The sequence below is a fragment of the Anopheles funestus genome, chromosome 3RL (genome assembly GCF_943734845.2).
Source record: "Anopheles funestus chromosome 3RL, idAnoFuneDA-416_04, whole genome shotgun sequence".
Taxonomy (NCBI): domain Eukaryota; kingdom Metazoa; phylum Arthropoda; class Insecta; order Diptera; family Culicidae; genus Anopheles; species Anopheles funestus.
The window spans coordinates 69,554,955-69,573,463 of NC_064599.1; the positions used below are offsets into that span (position 1 = coordinate 69,554,955).

At 45.2% G+C, this 18,509-nt stretch overlaps 2 protein-coding genes and 1 long non-coding RNA gene across 6 annotated transcripts in view; 2 read left to right on the forward strand and 1 right to left on the reverse strand.

The window, feature by feature from the left end:
- Positions 1-18,067, reverse strand: part of LOC125770558 (uncharacterized) — a 35,323-nt gene extending 17,256 nt beyond the window's left edge. The window contains exon 1 of one of the 3 annotated variants that reach the window (XR_007419217.1): positions 17,449-18,067. This is a non-coding gene — a long non-coding RNA (uncharacterized LOC125770558). The remainder of the gene's footprint in view (positions 1-17,448) is intronic. The other 2 variants (XR_007419216.1, XR_007419218.1) reach the window with 2 other exon arrangements.
- Positions 504-14,308, forward strand: LOC125770550 (serine/threonine-protein kinase BRSK2). Of its 2 annotated transcripts, none has more exons than XM_049440255.1 (13): positions 504-1,894; positions 2,531-2,616; positions 2,694-2,834; positions 6,321-6,471; positions 6,552-6,767; positions 6,861-7,060; positions 7,243-7,598; positions 7,662-7,835; positions 7,919-8,077; positions 8,261-8,427; positions 8,505-8,861; positions 9,345-9,478; positions 9,756-14,308. In XM_049440255.1, exons 1-13 carry the CDS (start codon positions 1,685-1,687, stop codon positions 9,829-9,831), a joined length of 2,427 nt encoding a protein of 808 aa, XP_049296212.1. In that variant the 5' UTR covers positions 504-1,684; the 3' UTR covers positions 9,832-14,308. The 2 variants fall into 2 exon arrangements, with proteins under 2 accessions (XP_049296212.1, XP_049296213.1); XM_049440256.1 differs by having other exon boundaries at positions 9,348-9,478.
- LOC125770546 (mutS protein homolog 4-like) lies at positions 14,377-17,455 on the forward strand. The gene is made up of 3 exons (XM_049440252.1): positions 14,377-15,452; positions 15,508-16,284; positions 16,359-17,455. The coding sequence occupies exons 1-3, from the start codon at positions 14,478-14,480 to the stop codon at positions 17,301-17,303; spliced, it is 2,697 nt and encodes an 898-aa protein (XP_049296209.1). The 5' UTR covers positions 14,377-14,477; the 3' UTR covers positions 17,304-17,455.
- Positions 18,068-18,509: the final 442 nt, after the last annotated feature.

Below are 18,509 nucleotides of genomic sequence, written 5' to 3' on the forward strand. Positions count from 1 at the left end.
ACGATAAAAGAAATTGTTCGACAAAAGAAATTAATATAACGTCGTTTAATAAATTAAATTAATTTGGCAAATAATTTCAGCTTATTTTGCGTTGCTTTAATTATAGTAGAGCTTCATTTACACCGTGCAAAGATGCCACCACCGATGATGAATCATCCCAACTAAGCTACCCCTTCTTATTTACCAAACAGGCACCGTGAAGACACTTGACGTTTTGTGTAACCCCTCACGGAAAGAAAACAAACGTACACACACACAATCTTGCGGCCAGGACGGTATCCTACAGCATGTGTGCGTGAGGAAATGGATATAGCAGAAAGGCAAAAATTGCGCTTCCTGTCAAAAATGCAAGAAGCGAATCGTGAGCAGCGAGCAGTGAGTAGCAGTGTGTGAACGGACGCACATGCGCGCACCGTACCGCGGTGAGAAAGCAACGTGCTCACGCGTGGTGAGAAGCGCACGTTTCTCACCATTCGTGGTGAGCCGCGCAAAATGGTGAGATGTATCGATTTTTCTTGAACGGGAATGGTGTAGCGAAAACGGACCACTTCTCTCTGTCGCGTGGTAGTGTGTCGCGCAGCAGTCACAAAACGCAGTCCGTGGTGGGGCTCTTTTTTTTCGCGTGTGCGGAAAATTTTTACAACGACCTTACCCCGTTCGCGCAATCGATTTGGGAAGTGTGCAGATTGCAGCTTTTAAGTACTGCCCCAGCGGTTTCGTTCTTCAAAAAAGTGTGGTGTAAAAAGGACCCACCAAAAGGATCGTCCCCCCCGCGACTTCCGTTCCGTGCACGTTGGACGGGCCATTTCTTTGTGAAGCCGTGTTTTCGAACGGTTCCGTGCGCGCTGTGGGCGTGTACGTACGTGCATGCGTATGCGTGTGTGAGAGCGTGTATGGGCGGAAAGGGAATTCCTCTTTTCACGTGCCGTGCGTGTGTGTTTTTCGGTTGGTTTTCCATTCATTCCACTCGGAGGCTAAAATTATTTGCCACCAGCTAACCAGGTTTTTGTGCATTTGTGCAAAGAATTTCCTCCAAAAAAAGAAAAAGAAAAGGAGAGCCTTCGGGGCAGAAAAGTATGTGTTGTGTGTGTAAGCTGCCCAATCGCAGGAGCATGTTCAGATTTCCTCGTGGCTAGAAGGAATCATACAGCAGGCGCATACGGCCAAACGCCGATACGAAAACGAAGGAATATAATCCATCAATAGTTCGCTACATCGTTATCCGTAGTGTTAGAAGTGAATGTGAGAAGAACTAAAGGGATCGCAAGAAGTGAATGGACAACCACAAGGTGTCCCGTGTATCGTGTAGCTGTCCCCACTGAATGTCCCAAACGAAATAGAGCAAGCTAAAGCAAAAGCGTTTGGTGGATAAAGTTGTGTGCGTGAGTGTGGACAAACGGGTCCAGTGGCAGTGAGTTGCAAGTTCCGAACGAGATAAAACCTTAGTGTCCAGAAGTGCGCCATGCATACGTGACCCTTCTCCACACCACGTTCGCGTTTGTGTGCGCGTCCAACATTGTGCGGTGTGCGAGGTTGTGTGCTTCCCCCAGGGAAATCCCTTGCATCCAGGATATCATCTCTTGTGCGGTAAAAGCTCCACGGTGAGCTTCTCGTCCGAGTGACGTAGCGGAAGGATTCCCAGCAAGATTCCCTGACATCGGTCCGTAGTAGCGCTAGGGAAAGGATGAGTCGCGAAGTGCAGAAAGAAAATGCAACACCCAGCACGGGTGGTACAACCGAGGGCCACCAGTACGTCGGTCCGTACAGGCTCGAGCGAACGCTCGGCAAGGGCCAGACGGGTCTGGTGAAGCTCGGTGTACACTGCGTCCTCGGCAAGAAGGTGGCCATCAAGATTATTAACCGAGAGAAACTCAGCGAGTCGGTGCTGATGAAAGTAATGGAAACCGACCCCAATAGCGTTTCTTTGTTGTCTGCCCGTACCGGGCCGGGATACTCCACGAATTGTTCGGCAGGATGCCGCAGGTTTTCCTATCTTGGAAACGTTTGCCGAGTTGCAGAGCAAAAGTGACGGATTAGTTCCGTAGGAAAACATATGCGAAGCGAGCAAAAAAAAAAAGAACGAGTTTTCTGTTTACTCACCAACCTTTTCTCGTAGCGGAAGCGTTCCAAAGCGAGAACTGCGCGAGTAACTGCAGGGCTTCTTGTCGGACAATTCGCGGTGCTACGAAAAACATCCGGCCCGAAGGAACGGACACACCAGACAGCAACGGTGTTGAAAGTTTAATTAATTTTCTTATCCTATTTCTTCTCTTTCTCTCGTCAACAATCATCATCCACTGTTACCACTACTGCTACTGCTACTACGATTCGCTTACTGTTCATTGGCCTGCTGCGATCGGGGAATGTGGTCTAATGTCATTTTGTTGCTTTCCTACCGATGCTATGCGGGATTGCATACCTTTGCATATTTTGAACATTTGGAATTTCTTCGATCCAATATCGCGAAAACATCTCCCTGCTGGGATGGATTGTTCTTTTTTTTCTTACAACACCATCCTTGCGTTGATAGGTTGAGAGAGAAATTGCCATCATGAAGCTAATCGACCATCCACACGTCCTCGGTCTGACGGATGTGTACGAAAACAGAAAATACTTGTAAGTATCGATGCCGGGCAGCAGGCTGGCAGTGCGCGCAGTCCTTAATTAGCATCTTCTTCATTGGTCCCGCGTAGATATCTCGTACTGGAGCACGTGTCCGGGGGCGAACTGTTTGACTATCTGGTAAAGAAGGGCCGCCTAACGCCCAAGGAGGCGAGAAAGTTTTTCCGTCAGATCATCTCCGCCCTGGACTTTTGCCATTCGCACTCGATATGGTAAGTATCTCATTAAAGTGGAAGTCGGTTTTTTTGTTGTTGTTGTTGTGGGAGGTCTTTCTTTGTGTACCTGGTCGAGGGTAGGGCAGTAACGAAAATGGCTACGGTGTGAAATAAATTGTGATACAACCAGATCGGATGACGAGAAGCAATGTAACGCAAAAAAAACACTACTTTTGCGTTATTTCCTGTGAGCATATGACTGGAACACCTCGAGGAAATGGCCAACGGTAGAAACCAACAGGGAGATATTCCAACCTCTTCCTGAGTGGAAGTGAATCCTTACAAAAGTGCTTACGACACATACGGTAGTAATCACCGGTGCACCAAGTGTTGACCATTTGGTTGTTGTTTTTTTTTCGTTTCGTTCACCCTTCATCCACAAGGAACACTTTGCTACCGTTGTTTGGTTTTGTAGCACAATGTGCACGTAGTGCGCCATCGAGAGATGACACAACAGATTGTGCCAATGTTTCCAAAAAAAAACACACACAACCAGCTTGTTTCCCCGAGCTCGTAGTTAACTTCGATAGCGCCTGACATTATGTAATGCGCACAGCACAATACTCCCAAAAGGGGATTTTCTTAGTCGCATATGTCATCTAAAGGGTTTTGTGCGAAGGTGAAAACAATAACACGACACTTGTGCTTTATTTTGGTACACCATTTCCGATGTCCGCAAGTGTTTGGACAACATGCTTACCCTCCCCTAGAAATGAAGGTGTTCAAAAGATAAAGATATAAAGAAAATCGCCAAATTACCTACTGTGCCGCAATGTTGCACACCGGAAAAAGCCTGTCAGTGCTTTGCATAAACAGCAAGATCATATGTCGTGCCCGGAAATATAGGAACCCGGTCCGTTCCGGGATACCCTATACTGTGTGTGTAGCACACTCGCACACGTCATCGCCACCTTCCGTGTGCCGTTGCGTTAGCGTTTGGTTGAATAATTGATTTATGATTCGCACTTGTCGCAGGTCTTGTACACTACCTTCCAGTGCCTGCGGAACGTGCTGGTCAACGTGCCGTTGCTAATGGGGTGGAAGGTAAAACTAACCAACTGAAGCACTGGGAAGCAGTGGAAAAGCTCACGGATAAACCGCAGGATTTAACGCGAACCGTTTGCGTTTGTGCGATCGTTTATCGATCGTAAAAGCGAAAGCATCAACAACGAGAAGGTGACGTAGGACAAAAAAAGGGACTACCCAAAAAGGAGTCCAATTGAGATTTTCCCATAAAAAGGCACTTGTTGAGCGTATTCTTTTTTTTCCTTCTTTGGCTTCGTGTTTCGAACGAACCCGTGGGAGGATGTTGCGGCGACGTTTTGATGATGTGCTTTGTGGGCCGCGTACTTCGGGTCATCGGGCGCGATTAGTTTTTCTCGGGGACGGAATGAAATTTGGCCAATTACGCGTGTGCCGCACATTCACAGCTAGCGGCGTTTGTTGCAGCGGTGAATTTTTAAAGATTTCCCGCACACCACCACCACTGCTGGAAGCGTTTTGTTATTTTGTGCGAAAGTTTTTGTGTTCTGGTTTGGGGTGTTTTTTTTTGAGTGTATGTTTGTTAATACAATTATATTGCAAATTTCAAGTGAAAAGGTTTTTCCTTTTGTGGGAGATTTTTGAGCCCCAAAAAAAAAACAAAAAGGTGCCGGTTGGTAATTTTTGGGATATGTCTTTGAAGTGAAAATCGATCTTTGAACTTTGTAAAGTAAAGCGAAAGGTTCGCATTTAATATTAATCGAATGCAAGAAAACGAATAAAACCAAAATTTAGTTCTCTTTCATTAGGAATGTTGGAAAAATTTTCCCTTTAAGGATTTGTGTCTTCTTTTTTATATATATTTTCTTCCTCCCGGTTGCTTTAAGATTTGAACCCAATAAAGTTGTGGATGTTGCCCGGTAGTGCCTTTACCAATACTGCTATGAAACCTGTCTGGATATGCTACCAAGAATTCATTGTTTTAATCCGCTTACTAACCACCACGAATTGGTACGGTTTTCTACTAAGTAAAACAACGTTTTATCTTCACTATGGTACTCTAATTTTGCACCATTCAACCCTTAGCCAAAAAGGGTTGTAAGAGGATTAGCTTCATTCCGTCGTTCAACAACATCCCAGTACGGTCAATGGGAAATTATAATTTCAATGTGAATCGAATTTCGATCTTTCTTCCTCATGCGACAAGACAAAGAACTGTACAGTGGATGTCCGTAGAAGAAAAGCACACATCTCCGAACCGACGGCCCAGCTATTCCTGCTGGGTTGGCGTCAGTTGGATCGTTGTAGTCGGTGACATTTTCGTGCCGCATGGAACTGGTGGTAGCATTATTGCTTTCATTTCGCGGTATATGTTTTAATTCAATTGCTAGAGGTCGTGTGCCAAGTTTACTAGCCGTGCATGTTTGCGTGCTTGCATACATTCAGGCGCTCGCAATGGTACGCCACAAGCAAGAAAGTATGTAAATGTATCACACTGACGTATTTAGTGTGTTAATCACAAGATGCTGTGTTATGCTACAGTTCGACGGATAGCATACAATGATATATTTCGTTTGCAAACACAATAAGCCGAATGCACGTGGGCCGGGGGAAAAGCAGAACCTCTGCTTGATGCGTAGGTTGACGAACAGGGTTTGGTTCGCTAGGTGAAACATGCCACAAAGAAAAGTTTAAAGAAACCGTATCCACGGCTGCAAGAGCTAGAAAAAATATGGTGAAACAAAAAAACAAAATACAACCGAATCAAAGTATCGGAAATTTCCAGCGTCATGTGGAACAAAGAGTGACGGTTCCCAGGCGCCCATGGTTTGTTAGCGCAAGAATCTTGGCAAAACGACAAACAGACGCACGCCTCCAGCCATCGTCGGTACCGTGACCGTCGGCTATTCCACTGCTCGGGACGCATAAAAAAGGAGAAGACGCAAAACAACTCCTAACAACTTTTAAGCAACGCATCGAAAAACGTTGTCTGGCTCGGGTGTAGTACTGTTGGTCCGCCACGTACGTACGTACGGCGCTGTTGGACTGTGATTAAATTAAATTACACTTTATGGCACTTTATACCATACTCTAGGGGAAAGAAATGGCAAAACGGAAAATTGTAAATGTTTTGATTGTGGTCCAAAAAACTCAATTCAACACAGACGACGAAGTGTGTGTCCATTCCCCGCAATTTGTAGGTGTGAAGCATTAGGCTTTCACTGGCGTCGTCCGTGCCTAGGGAGTGTTCAGGGCTTTTGGTTGCATTAAAATTCTATTCTCCCTGCTCTAGTGGCATCTATGCTGAGATTTGGTGCACAAACACCCGTCCAGGACACAATTGGCAGTATCGTCTGAATATACCGGGGCTGTGGATTTAAATATTGCAATTCGTAATTAAATTTCTTCCCACGATTGAAAGTGGTGCTGCTCTCGATACATTTCATTTGTTGCTGACGCCATTGCTTTCACAATTCGTCTATATTTCATCTTCCACGTTAGCCACCGGGATTTGAAGCCGGAAAATCTGTTGCTGGACGACAAGAATAACATTAAGATAGCAGATTTTGGAATGGCGTCACTGCAGCCGGCTGGTTCAATGTTGGAAACATCCTGTGGATCGCCTCACTACGCTTGTCCGGAGGTGATTCGGGTAAGTAGCTAAACCCTGCGCATCGACGAACAGGAAACATTCGTGAACCTTCACTCTAACCGAGTTGTTTGGGACCGTAGGGCGAAAAGTATGATGGCCGCCGGGCAGATGTGTGGTCCTGCGGAGTAATCCTGTATGCGCTGCTGGTCGGTGCCCTTCCGTTCGACGATGACAACCTGCGGCAGCTGCTGGAAAAGGTGAAACGTGGCGTGTTTCACATACCACACTTTGTGCCACCGGATTGCCAAAGTTTGCTAAAGGGCATGATAGAGGTGAATCCGGAAAAGCGGCTTACTGTAAGTAGACCCGGTTTGTTGGACAGACGGATGACCATCGCTGTGTACCAGCAATAATGTTTTCCCTTTTGCGCTGTTATTACGCTTCGCCAGTTGGCTGAAATCAACAAACATCCGTGGGTGACAGCCGGTGGTAAGGGTGAGCTAGAGCTGGAACTACCCATGATGGAGGTAGTCCAGACGCACGTCATCCCGAACGCGTCCTCAGTCGACACGGACGTGCTCAATGCCATTTGTTCGCTCGGTTGCTTCAAGGAAAAGGACAAATTGATACAGGAACTGCTTAGCCCACAGTAAGTAAATGAGGTCAAGCACGGCAGTTGATTCGATTTCCTGGCTATTCGCCAGGAAGTTCGTTCGAATGTCGAAGAACCTTGTACTAGCGCCTAAAAGTATGCAAAAAGGGGGACGAATTAATCAATAGCGATATGGTTTTTTTTTCCTTTTTTTCTTGCTATATCTCACTATCCGCCAGCCATAACACGGAGAAGGTGATTTACTTCCTACTGCTGGATCGAAAACGACGGCGACCGGCAATCGAGGACGAAGAGGACGTGTTGAGACCGCGCAACGACATTATCGAGATCGCCGACCCGCCCCGGAAACGGCTGGATACGTGTCGAATCAATGGCAGCAGCAGTCTTGCGTACGGTCAGATCAGTGAGGGTTCACCGCTTACTTCCCGGCGGCAGACGTTCAACAATGGTCATCGTAGTCACAGTGGTAGCACCAGCAGCGGCAGCCGTCGGTCGCCCTCGTCGGTTCCACTGTCACGTAGCTCATATCAAAGTCCAACGCGCGGTGTCGTAGTCAACTCCTCGCAACCACTGAGTATGGATCCAGATGTGATTGTCCACTTCCTCTACAATATTAACCTTCGGCATTGCTTTTCAGATCAACTCCATCCACCATCATCTCCAAATGCGGCCTCAAACCGACACTCGAATTACTCGCCAAGAAGCAGCACCAAGTCACAGGTCATCGATTCCTCCTCACCGGTTCACCATCGTGCTAACTCCGGTCCGGCCGTAACGGTTGGGCTGTTTTCGGAAACCGACTCCAACAACAGTGAGTACCTACAACAGGTCGCAGGAAGGTGCGCAGCACGACACATGCTAATGGTCGTTCCCCTTTGTATTGCCACCTTTCAGTGACATCATCAATCAATGCCATCCCGGGCTCGCCGATACTCGGCAGTCCACAACAGCTGCAGGCCGTTACTACCGGCAGCCAGCTGTGGAAGACACGACTGACGAACATTAAGAATAGTTTCCTAGGAAGTCCAAAGTTTCATCGTAGAAAAATGCAAAGTAAGTAGTTGTAGGGCGAAGTGGCGAAGATCTTCCCACGGAAGGAAATTTCCACGTGCGTTTTACTCAAAACGCTTTAAAGTATGCTGAGTTTTGTTCGTAGTACCACATTTGATAGTCTTGAACAATTTTGGGAAATGTAGACATAATTGACTGTCATGTTACTCTCTACTCTTTGCCCAGTATCAACCGAAGAAGTGCATCTTACTCCGGAATCATCGCCGGAGCTGACGAAAAAGTCTTGGTTCGGGAACCTGATGACGACCGAAAAGGACGAAACGTTCACAGTATTAGTGAAGGGCAAGCCACTAGCGACGGTTAAAGCTCACCTGATTCATGCCTTTCTATCGGTAAGTGAAAAGTCTTACAGAGGAAGCGAAGCATACGTTTGCCAACGAGCTACATAATCTTTTGCCCTCGTTTGCAGATGACTGAGCTATCGCATAGCGTCCTTTCGCCAATGTCTTTCCGAGTGGAGTACAAGCGGGGTGGTACCGGGCCGACGATGTTCCAGCGGCACGTCCGGATACAGGTAGACATCAATACGATTTGCAAGCAGGGCGATGTCGGTGACATGCTGTTCGCCATTACGTTTACGCTGATCTCCGGCAATATCCGTCGGTTCCGGCGTATCTGTGAGCACATTCAGGCGCAGGTCTGCTCCAAGCGTTATCCCGCCCTGAGTAGCCCGACGAACCAGCACAACAACAAGGTGGCTAACAGCGTGGCCGAAAGTATATCCTGTGGGTCCGATTCTAGCGATCGCATCAACTACAACAAACACGTAAGTAGAGCAGAATGCGCTAGTAGCATTTGAAACCCCGGGGTCCGTCGTTCGGAAGTCACTCTCAACAGGCACTCGCTCGGAACGAGCGGATGTTTTGTGTGCGTGTGTGCGTGAGTTTTGTAACCTTTGTAACCCGCTGGTGCCTGCTTCCGTTTTCCGCTCCGAATCCACCTGCGTTCTCTCTTTTGCGCTCTATCTCTCGTCCATTATTTTGCAACGGCGCTCGTTCGCTGCTTTTATGCATGCTTTTTATCCAATTGGTTTTTGTTTGTTTGTTAACCTTTTTTCTGGGACCTCCGTTTCATTTTCACACTGTACGGATATTTGGCGGGACCATTTACACGCCCTTCCATTTACACCACAAAACAAAAAACCTCCCACTTGTGACCCGTGATCGTCCGGATGTTCCGTCTTCCCTTCGCACGCGGCTGCTTCCACGTGTTTTCCATCACTGGCACTGTCACCGGCATTCGGCTTTAGAAGGAGTCTGACATCGAGCAGGAAACGTTCTACGATACGACTAGCATTGGAAAGACACGCCGTTCGTCGGCCACTTCGTCCAACAAGAACTCCGTATCGTCGGATGAAATCGAAATCAAAACCGTACGCTCGAGGTAAGTATCTCTTGTGCGTATGTATGTGTGTGTGTTTATTTGTGTGCCTATTGTTGCCGTTGGTAGCCAAATACTTTTCGTTGCTTTAATACACATGATATTGCTGTAGTGTACCCGAACGTAGGAGATGCATTTGAGAGAATTTGTTTGGACAGTTCATGTATACTACACATCAAAATTTATTAACGAATATGTTAGTGTTCATCACACGTCACGTCGTACTTAGTACTGTCCATCCACTGTTTTAATATCTTTCCTTTTCCACGCATTGTTTTAGCTCGGAATCCACGGAACGTGAACGGGAACGCAGTACGGAACGGCCGGCGGCCATGTCCGGTAGTGCGCTGGTATGAGAATTATTTCTCTGATAGGATTCAGCGAACAGTGGCCCTCCTGAGATAGAGGAGGTAGCCGGACCGAATCCTACACGCACCGCAGAACCGCTCATCAACGCTCGTCCGGACGTCCCCGGTGACGCAGAGCTTGCGATCGCGATCGCAACTGCCGAAGATGTTGACGATTCGGGCGAGCTGATGGAGTTAATTGCTAATCAAATGGAGATCTGACTATAAACTTCTCAACTCCCATGTACGGCCTTCTCAGCGGCCTTCTTCCTACATCCTTCCTTTCCATCTTTAGCAATCCGGGTAACACCGGTGGTGTGTCGGTGTGACGGTCAGCCACGGTGGCCTACGCCTAGGCGAAACCGATACCGTTCCAGCAGACGAACAATCCATATACTACAACTACTAGTGCTATTTCTACTACTTATCGCTACTATTAAACACTAGCTGTCGGAGAAGTGGCACTTTAGACCGGGAATCGTCAAACTGGGTGAATTGAGTCTATCGAACCAACTTTTCCAAATTGATTCAGCAAAACGAAATGGTGGTCTGAGTAATTGAGAGCAAAACAAACCAAATCACGTAATATGGTCAATTTCGTATCAAACGCATCGAGTAAACCTAGCATCACGAGTAAAAGCTACTTTCCAGTGACGGTAATACACAAGTCAGACACTCATTTTAGAAACTCATTGAAGCTTAAATAGAACGAATAGAAAAGTCCCGAAAAAGTACCCATAATGTCATGCAAATGAAACTGTGCTATTCTTAAGGCTTCATCAAACTCCATGATGAGCGATTCTATTGGGGAGTTTTAAGGCCCCAGACAGAGTTTTGCGTTTCTGAAAGTAAAGTACGATATTATATACTGCACGCACGCACATACACACACACACACACACATACAGTCGGATTGGAATACGTTTCGTGACAACATGTTCACACATCGCCTAAGAGAAATAATATGGAGAGGGGAAGAAATACTGCAAACTTGAATCTTGAATGTCCATGGATCATCGAATTAAGATTTTAGACCTCAACATACTTATCTTTGTGACACTGAAGATGGAAATGAAAGATGCAATAGAGAGGCAAGAGAAGTGTTGGTAAAAGAAAATAGTCGGGAGATACAAAAAAAACCTACTCTGGGAAGAAAGCTAAAGTGTTTTGGAACGAACTCGGACATGCAGTACGTCTACATCAAACATTGCAAATGGCGTGCGCCGAGCGTCAGATGTGCCGAAACAAAAATGGAACCATAATCTTTATCTAAGCTAGTCAAAGAAACAGAAAGCGAACCGAATGATAGGTAAGCAAGCTAAAGCAAGATTAAAACAAAAATTTAAGCTACTAGTACTATATATATATACTACTCACACAAAAACGACTACCTATTGCTTTACAAAACACAACAAACAATGGTATTCAATGGTGACACAGTAGCTAACGGAGATGTGGTAATGAATCGTTTAAATGCTCCTAAATATGAAACTACAATAGACTAGCGGAAAAAGGGGGAATATGCGAAGAAGTGAACGGTCGATTGACTTTGATTGTCTAATCCTTTCTCAAGCTCGTACACTTTCGTGGCACGAAGTAACCCATTGAAAGCTAAGACCCTTACCAACTAGCACTTGTGCAAAATTTAGTCTAATTGCTGCCATTTCACAACCGATTCGCTAGTAGTGATGATGTCCATCGAAGGAGTACTTACGATAATGTCAACATTAAAAAAAAAATAATAAAAAAAAACAAATCACAGTTATAGTGCAATTCGTATCAGTGTCCGGTTAAGCATACGCACTCGTTCGGCAATACGAGTGTGTACGAGCGTGGCATCCATGTTTGAAAGCTTTGCTTTTTTATTTTCCTTCATTTGATGGGGCTAGTGTAATAATTATGTTAATATATTTTGCTTGGCTACACCATTTTATACGAGTGCGGTGTAAAACAAAAAAAAAACACACAATATCGCAACAATACAAGTATAACGGCAAAGAAAAGAGACTATGATAAACGTAGTATATGATGTATTAAAAATCAAACCTATACTTGAGTATTCATACACACGGTGATGCGCAATATAAAAAGGGGAATGATGATGTACTTAAAAAAAGGATGCAAAACAAAAAATCCAAGTAATATGCAAATAATCTACGAACCGCGAACGCTTATTAGTTTTATTGCCTAAACGTTGATGAGAAGCGGACAACTCCATTATTGGCAGTTTGGTAGTAGACTTACAATGCAGAAATGCAACCGATAGGTGGAAAAAACCCCGATGGTCACCTAAAAGGTAGAAGCATAGACTAAGCAAAGAGCTCGTATTTTCCGAAAGCAAGCATTATTTTTCTAGTTAAACGTAATCTTGGTTTTATAGAATAATCAAAATCATGGATAATGTTTCTCTTGCTGATGCTAAATTACCGGTTGTCGCTTTATTTGTCACAGTAACGATACTCATTTCATTACTATTACCGTTTCGATTGCTCGTAGTTATCACTAGTTCACAAGAACTGAATGTTCTTTCACGTTGGGTTTATAGCGGGTAGTTAGTGTCTTTGAGAACAACGGCTTCAGCTTGCGAGGGCTTTGACTACTAACACTGCGCCAGCCAATTGCGTACTAACAGACGATTATACTCATACTATGCTGTCTTATGAGCGGTGAGTCGCACGTTAGGGAGGTAGGCATCGACAGGTATAATAGCTCAAGATGTGACGTTTGTTGCAATTGTTTCACTAGTCCATAATTAGATAAACAGGCTAATAAATATCTAAACAGCAACAAAATAAACACACACACATTCTTACAAACAGAGGATACTCAAAGATAGCATTCGATAACGTTCTACACTGACATCTGATGATATTCACAGAGCAATGCAAGGGCATTAGTTAATGGGTAAGAAATCAAAACTTATACCGAGCGATACCCTAGCACACCTGCTACCTACTCATCATGCAAGGTCTTTTCTTTTTTTATCGCTTTTGTTTAATGGCATTACCGTGTTTAAGCACATTGCGTGTAAAAAAGGGATTACGCTACGCATGTCACAAACACAATGATCGCAAGCTAGAAAACGCAAATCAAAACATCTATACTAAAGAGCATCAAACACACGAAAACAGTAAACAGAGCCCAGAAGGAAAGAAAGAAGGAAAAAACCCGAAACGAAAGCTTCTAAGCAAGTAAATATGATGCTTGTGTAACTAAAATATACTTTTCTCAATTTCCTACTAAACGGAGAGCTTAGCAGTTGAGCAGGGAAGCATTTGATGGTTGGTGTGTTAAACGACCGTGATTTTTGCAGTCTATTAAACTCACACTAGAAACTGCCGTAACTGGCGTGCATGGACGAGATGAAGGACAGGGAGAAGCAAAACGAGGTGTAAAAAAACGTAAAGAAAATAAGTAAAACGAATCAATACTTACAGAAAAAAAATCACACTAACGCGAAACACTAAGAGACAGCAAGGAAAACAAAACAAAGCTAAACGCAAATTTGTAATAAAATATCGCTTAAAAATTGGGCAAATTTTGGGAAGCGATAAGTAAAATGGAAGGAAGAAAACAGAGCGGAGAAAAAACAAAGCTTGTGCAAATATTATACAGTGCTAGTCGTTATAGTTGTTGCAAAACGGGTGGAAGAATGTAGATCGTAATTGGTAATGATAAACGAACATTATGGAAACACAATATGATGATGAACAATGTATTGGAAACATGTAAATGAAGTGTTTGAGAGCTTTGCATTATTAAGGAGACGGTGTAATCAAATCGCAATAAGGCAGCCGCCGAAATGTGACAGAATTGTTACTTGTATATGAAAAACAAAACAGCGGAATGGAACGGGCTGGATGGATTGGTGTAAGAATGTGTGCAGTGTGCGTGGTACGAAAAGTGGAAAGTAAATGAAAGACAGGGTAAGCGTGATGGAACGAAACAAAAGCTAAAATAACCAAAGTGAAACATACAAGAGAAAAAAAAAACAGCAAAATTTGAACATAACAACTGCAAATTAGATAGCACAGTGGCATCAAAAATAGTTGCAAACCCGTTTGCGAGACATTGAAATAGAAAGAGAAACCAAAAAAAGAAACATTCACCGGCATTTAGAAAAAAACACACACGCAAACAAACAGCAAAACACACACAACACTCCACTGTGAAACATTTTGCATGGTGTGAGCGGTAGTATTTGGGAGTAGTGAATACTACTAACACGGAAGTGAATTAGTAGCAGCAACGTAACGCTAATTGTAAAATTGTGCAGAAAAAAAAACCAAATGTTTTTGTAAAAATGAAAAAGAAACTGTGAACCTAAAAACCGGTGTGGTACATATTAACGTTTCCGTTGGACCTGGACGACCGAAAACGACTGTTGCCCGTCCTCTCTGCCAACGGGACGGGAGCTTCGGGAGGATGTGCGTTTGTGTGCGAAGGGAAGTAATATACAATTTCGAAATACACGCCATTGAACTTATGTGTTGCTGTTTTGAGGCGAGTATATGCATTTGCCTTGGTAGTGCGTGGTGGCAGGATAAAGCATCGCAGTTGGCTGGTAGGTACATGCAAATTTAGTTCACTTTCAACCGCGATCTAGTGTGCAGGTGTTTATCGTGTATAGCAAGCAGGTAAAGCCATTTTGGGAGATGAATTTTATCCCATACCGTAGTAAAAGTGTTCCTCCTTTGTTGGCTGGACTGCCGGCCGGACTACGTGGTCGTGATTTGAACCGAAATGAACGATCTATGCCATACAGTCGAAACAGATCGTTGATAGGTGTTCGTCATAACACGGCACCAAGCATCCCTAACATTTCTGGGCAACCCGATCGATCCGAAAGCAATACCGGACGAGACGGTGCTTATGTTATTGTGGTACTTGCAGAGGGTCGTGGACATGCAGCTCTTGAGGTCGGCCTGGCAGCTATAGATGTAACTTCGCCGCATCTCAAGATCACCCAGTATGGCGACAACTTTTGGTATTCCGTAACGCTCACAACGCTGCACAGTCTCGATCCAACTGTGGTGTACTTTTCTGAGCACGCACTAGCCAACGGGACATCGTATCTGCCTAAATTGATCCACCAATTCTTACCGCAAACGAAAGTGCTCGGCTTGGGAAGATCGTACTTCAATGATAGTATCGCCGAGAGCTACATGTCGCAACTGTGCAGCCGTGATTATGCGAAGCTTCGAGGGCTGATCCACAACAAGTACTATGGAATGGCATCCTGTGGCGCATTGCTTAGACACTGCATGGAAACGGCTCTGCTACAGATTGCTACCAGAACGCTTAAGCTAAGTTACATCGATAAGATGTCCACGATGACGATGGATGTGGAATGTATAGGGCAGCTGGAGCTGCTTGGACCGCTCCAGAAAGGTGACGAAAGGAAGTCACTGTTTGGGTTCATGAACCGTTGCATTACCTCCATCGGTAAGCGCCATCTACGGGCAAACATTATTGAGCCATGGACGAGTCGTACGCGATTGGAACTGCGCCTAAACTGCATACGGGAATTGCTAGGGAAGCCAACACTTCTGCAAACAATACGCCGAACTTTGACCGAGGTTAAGGATGTTGGAGGATTGCTTAAGCTATCGGTGGACATTGATCGAATGGTACGTCTAACGAGAGAAGTCATTTACTTGTCTATAAAAATATATTCTTTTACAGAAAACAACTCATCAAAATACCATTCATATGCTCAACCAAGCGTCAAGCCTTCGGAACGTGCTGAAAGTAGTGCCAAAGCTGCGCGACTTGTTGCGAGACGTTCACGCCGAGTACCTCAACGATTTGAAACAAGCGCTCGAAGAACCGGCGTACGCTGATCTGCTCGCGAAGATATGCGAAGTGTTGGATGATAGTCCGGTCGAACGAAACACAACCTACAATAGGCTGTTTCTTGTCCGAGCCAAAATCAACTCCATACTGGACCTGCTTCGGTCCTTGTATTCCGGAGTTATCGACGAGATTCGTCAATATGTGGCAGAGTTAAGTCTCGCAACTCGCATGCAGCTAAAGCTCCATCACTCCAAACAGAACGGTTTCCATTTGCTGTACGTATTGGCAAACGATGAAGTGGATAATGTAGCGGAACAGTTGAACAGCAACTTTCAGATACTAACACGCACCGGCCGCCGGTACACGCTTTCCAACGGACGGCTGATGGCGTTCAATGACAAGCTTAGTGCGGTTGGGAAAGAAATTGACGAAATTAGTTACGGCATCATACGGGGATTGATCGAGAGTATTCGGGATAGTATAGACGCGGTGTATAATCTGGTAGGATGTTTAACGGATCTGGATGTGGTGCAGGCACTTGCTACCGTTAGCCAGGGGAAAGAATTCTGCGAGCCAACCTTTGGCGAGGAGACAAAGATTGTTGCCGGGAGACATCCGCTATTGGAAAGCTTCTTCGGCGAACGAAAGATTGTACGAAACAATGTGGTAAGTAGCGAGGTTTTATGGAGGCGGGTTATACTTTTGGGAAGGAATTAATTTCAACTTATATGTTGTTTTAGATCTCCACACCCGAGTACAATGCGTTTATCGTTACGGGTCCCAACATGAGCGGGAAAACGGTGTACATGAAAACGATCTGTATTTTACAGATTATGGCACAATTGGGATGCTACATTCCGGCCGCACAGGCTCAGGTCCGGATCGTTGACCGTCTGTTAACCATCTTCGGTGATGCTGACAATCTTCAGCAGGATGACACAGATTCTTGCCAGATGTACAACAAGCTGCAGTTTGTGCGGCACTGCCTGACGGCGAACAGTTTGGTCGTGATAGATGAACTGTATGGTGATACCCATCTTCCCGATACGGCCAGTGCGAAATGGGCGCTGCTTGAGCGTATCATTGACCACGTTGGCTACTTTGGGGAACAGCGTGAGGAACCAATGATACCGACGCTGGCATCAATTCGGAAACCATTCATTTTCATAACAACACACTGTATGGATCTGTTGCGACCGCTGGAGATACATCACAACGTGTCACAGCTCTGTTTGCAAACGGAAACTGTCCAAGTGGATGGTGTTCAACGCCTGCGGTACAAGTACGTCGTCACCGAAGGTCGCACAGCGGTAAAAAGCTATGGTCTATCACTCGCCCGTACCGTCAACATCCCGAAGGATGTGCTGGACCGTGCGGAACAACTGTGCCGGTTAGATTTGAAGCAACATCTTACGGAATGTGCCACCAACAATCGGTCGCACAATCGCACCGGCAATCTGTCGACGACCACAAACCACACCCTGTCGACGCAGGGAAATTTCAATGAGTTCTTCAAACTGTTCTACCACATTTACGGCAAGGTAGCGAACAGTGCGCGTAACGCTGAGGATGTACAGCAGCATCTAACCGAACAGCTCGATCAGTTTCTCGCTTCCGTACCGGAAGAGGTGCGAGAATTTCTCCGGGTAACGCCCCTGGAGCAGTTGCTGCAGCTTGACGCTTGACGTTAGCGACGTTCGTGCCGCTGTTGTTGATCGCGTGCTTTGCTGCTGATGCGAGTGTTTGTTGTTTGTTTTCCCATTTTGCCATCAGGGTCATGATACGGGGTGGCGAATAAACAAGTGTTTAGTAGCGTAATTTAGTGCTTACCCAGCTGCCGCTACCATTCCGTCCTGAATCCTTCAGCTTGCATGCTTCAATCCACGAGGAGCTGTTTTTCTCGTGCCAGCCTTGGCATGTATCGCGCGCATCTTTGGAGGAGTGTCTAGACTGTCAGGCGGACAGTGATGAATTCAATCGTATGACGGTAATGTACATTGATTCACTTGTTTGTTGCTCGTTCGAGAGCATTTATGATTATTAAGCTGTAGTGAGAGAGATCGGACCAGAACTTATTTTTTTTCTAGGTTTAGAATACATTTTTATGGAATATTTTGACATTCAGAATGAAAGAATGGAGCATATTTTGCAATTAGCAACAATCCTCCTTGTAGTCAGCAAAGTAACGTAATTGGATGCAATTCCAATTGAAAGTGATGATCATTAGCCTCAATTCAAGACAGAAAGCAAACTGGCGTGCGAATGTGCGTCTTTCATTATTCCATTGCGTCAACATATGCGCTAGAGCTAACCTTTGGCCATGATCGGTCTCGTCGTAAACCATCCGGAAGGGATTCGGATCGTACGTTTGTTTACGATTGGGCTGTGCCCAAACGCGTAGCGAAAAAAAACAGAACGAAACCAGTATTGAATGAACAAAATTCTGGTTGAATCCGGAACCAACCAACAACAAATCGGTTAGCAACTGCTCTCGCTGCCCTTTCAGCCACGGGTTATCGTTACCAAAATAACCGAAATGGAAATTTTGCGGTTACTTATCACATGTGCGCAAATTTAACAAAACCGGTACATTCCGGAACGGTTATGCCGGGGCCGAAAATGTGATGGCAAGTCTATCATGCTTTACAGAACCAAATTCACGTGATGATAACGAACCTCGACCCGTGAATGCGTTGCCAGCACGAATTGCCGGCAAATTCCGTTGTTAACAAATTAAACTGGAACCAACAGTAAATGTACATTGAATTGCACTTGAAACTCAATGAAGGAAACGTTTACCTTGTCACCGGTTTCCCTTGGCGAGACGAACATTGGTGTCCTCGGTAACACCTGCTACCGGGCTGTTTCGCCTTCTCTTCTCGTATAAATGA

Coding starts and splice junctions, on each gene's coding strand:
- LOC125770546 (XM_049440252.1), top strand. CDS start 14,478: ATGAATTTTATCCCATACCGTAGTAAAAGTGTTCCTCCTTTGTTGGCT. Junction 15,453..15,507: donor CGGTGGACATTGATCGAATG/GTACGTCTAACG, acceptor ATTCTTTTACAG/AAAACAACTCATCAAAATAC. Junction 16,285..16,358: donor AGATTGTACGAAACAATGTG/GTAAGTAGCGAG, acceptor ATGTTGTTTTAG/ATCTCCACACCCGAGTACAA.
- LOC125770550 (XM_049440255.1), top strand. CDS start 1,685: ATGAGTCGCGAAGTGCAGAAAGAAAATGCAACACCCAGCACGGGTGGT. Junction 1,895..2,530: donor GCGAGTCGGTGCTGATGAAA/GTAATGGAAACC, acceptor TTGCGTTGATAG/GTTGAGAGAGAAATTGCCAT. Junction 8,078..8,260: donor TCATCGTAGAAAAATGCAAA/GTAAGTAGTTGT, acceptor CTCTTTGCCCAG/TATCAACCGAAGAAGTGCAT.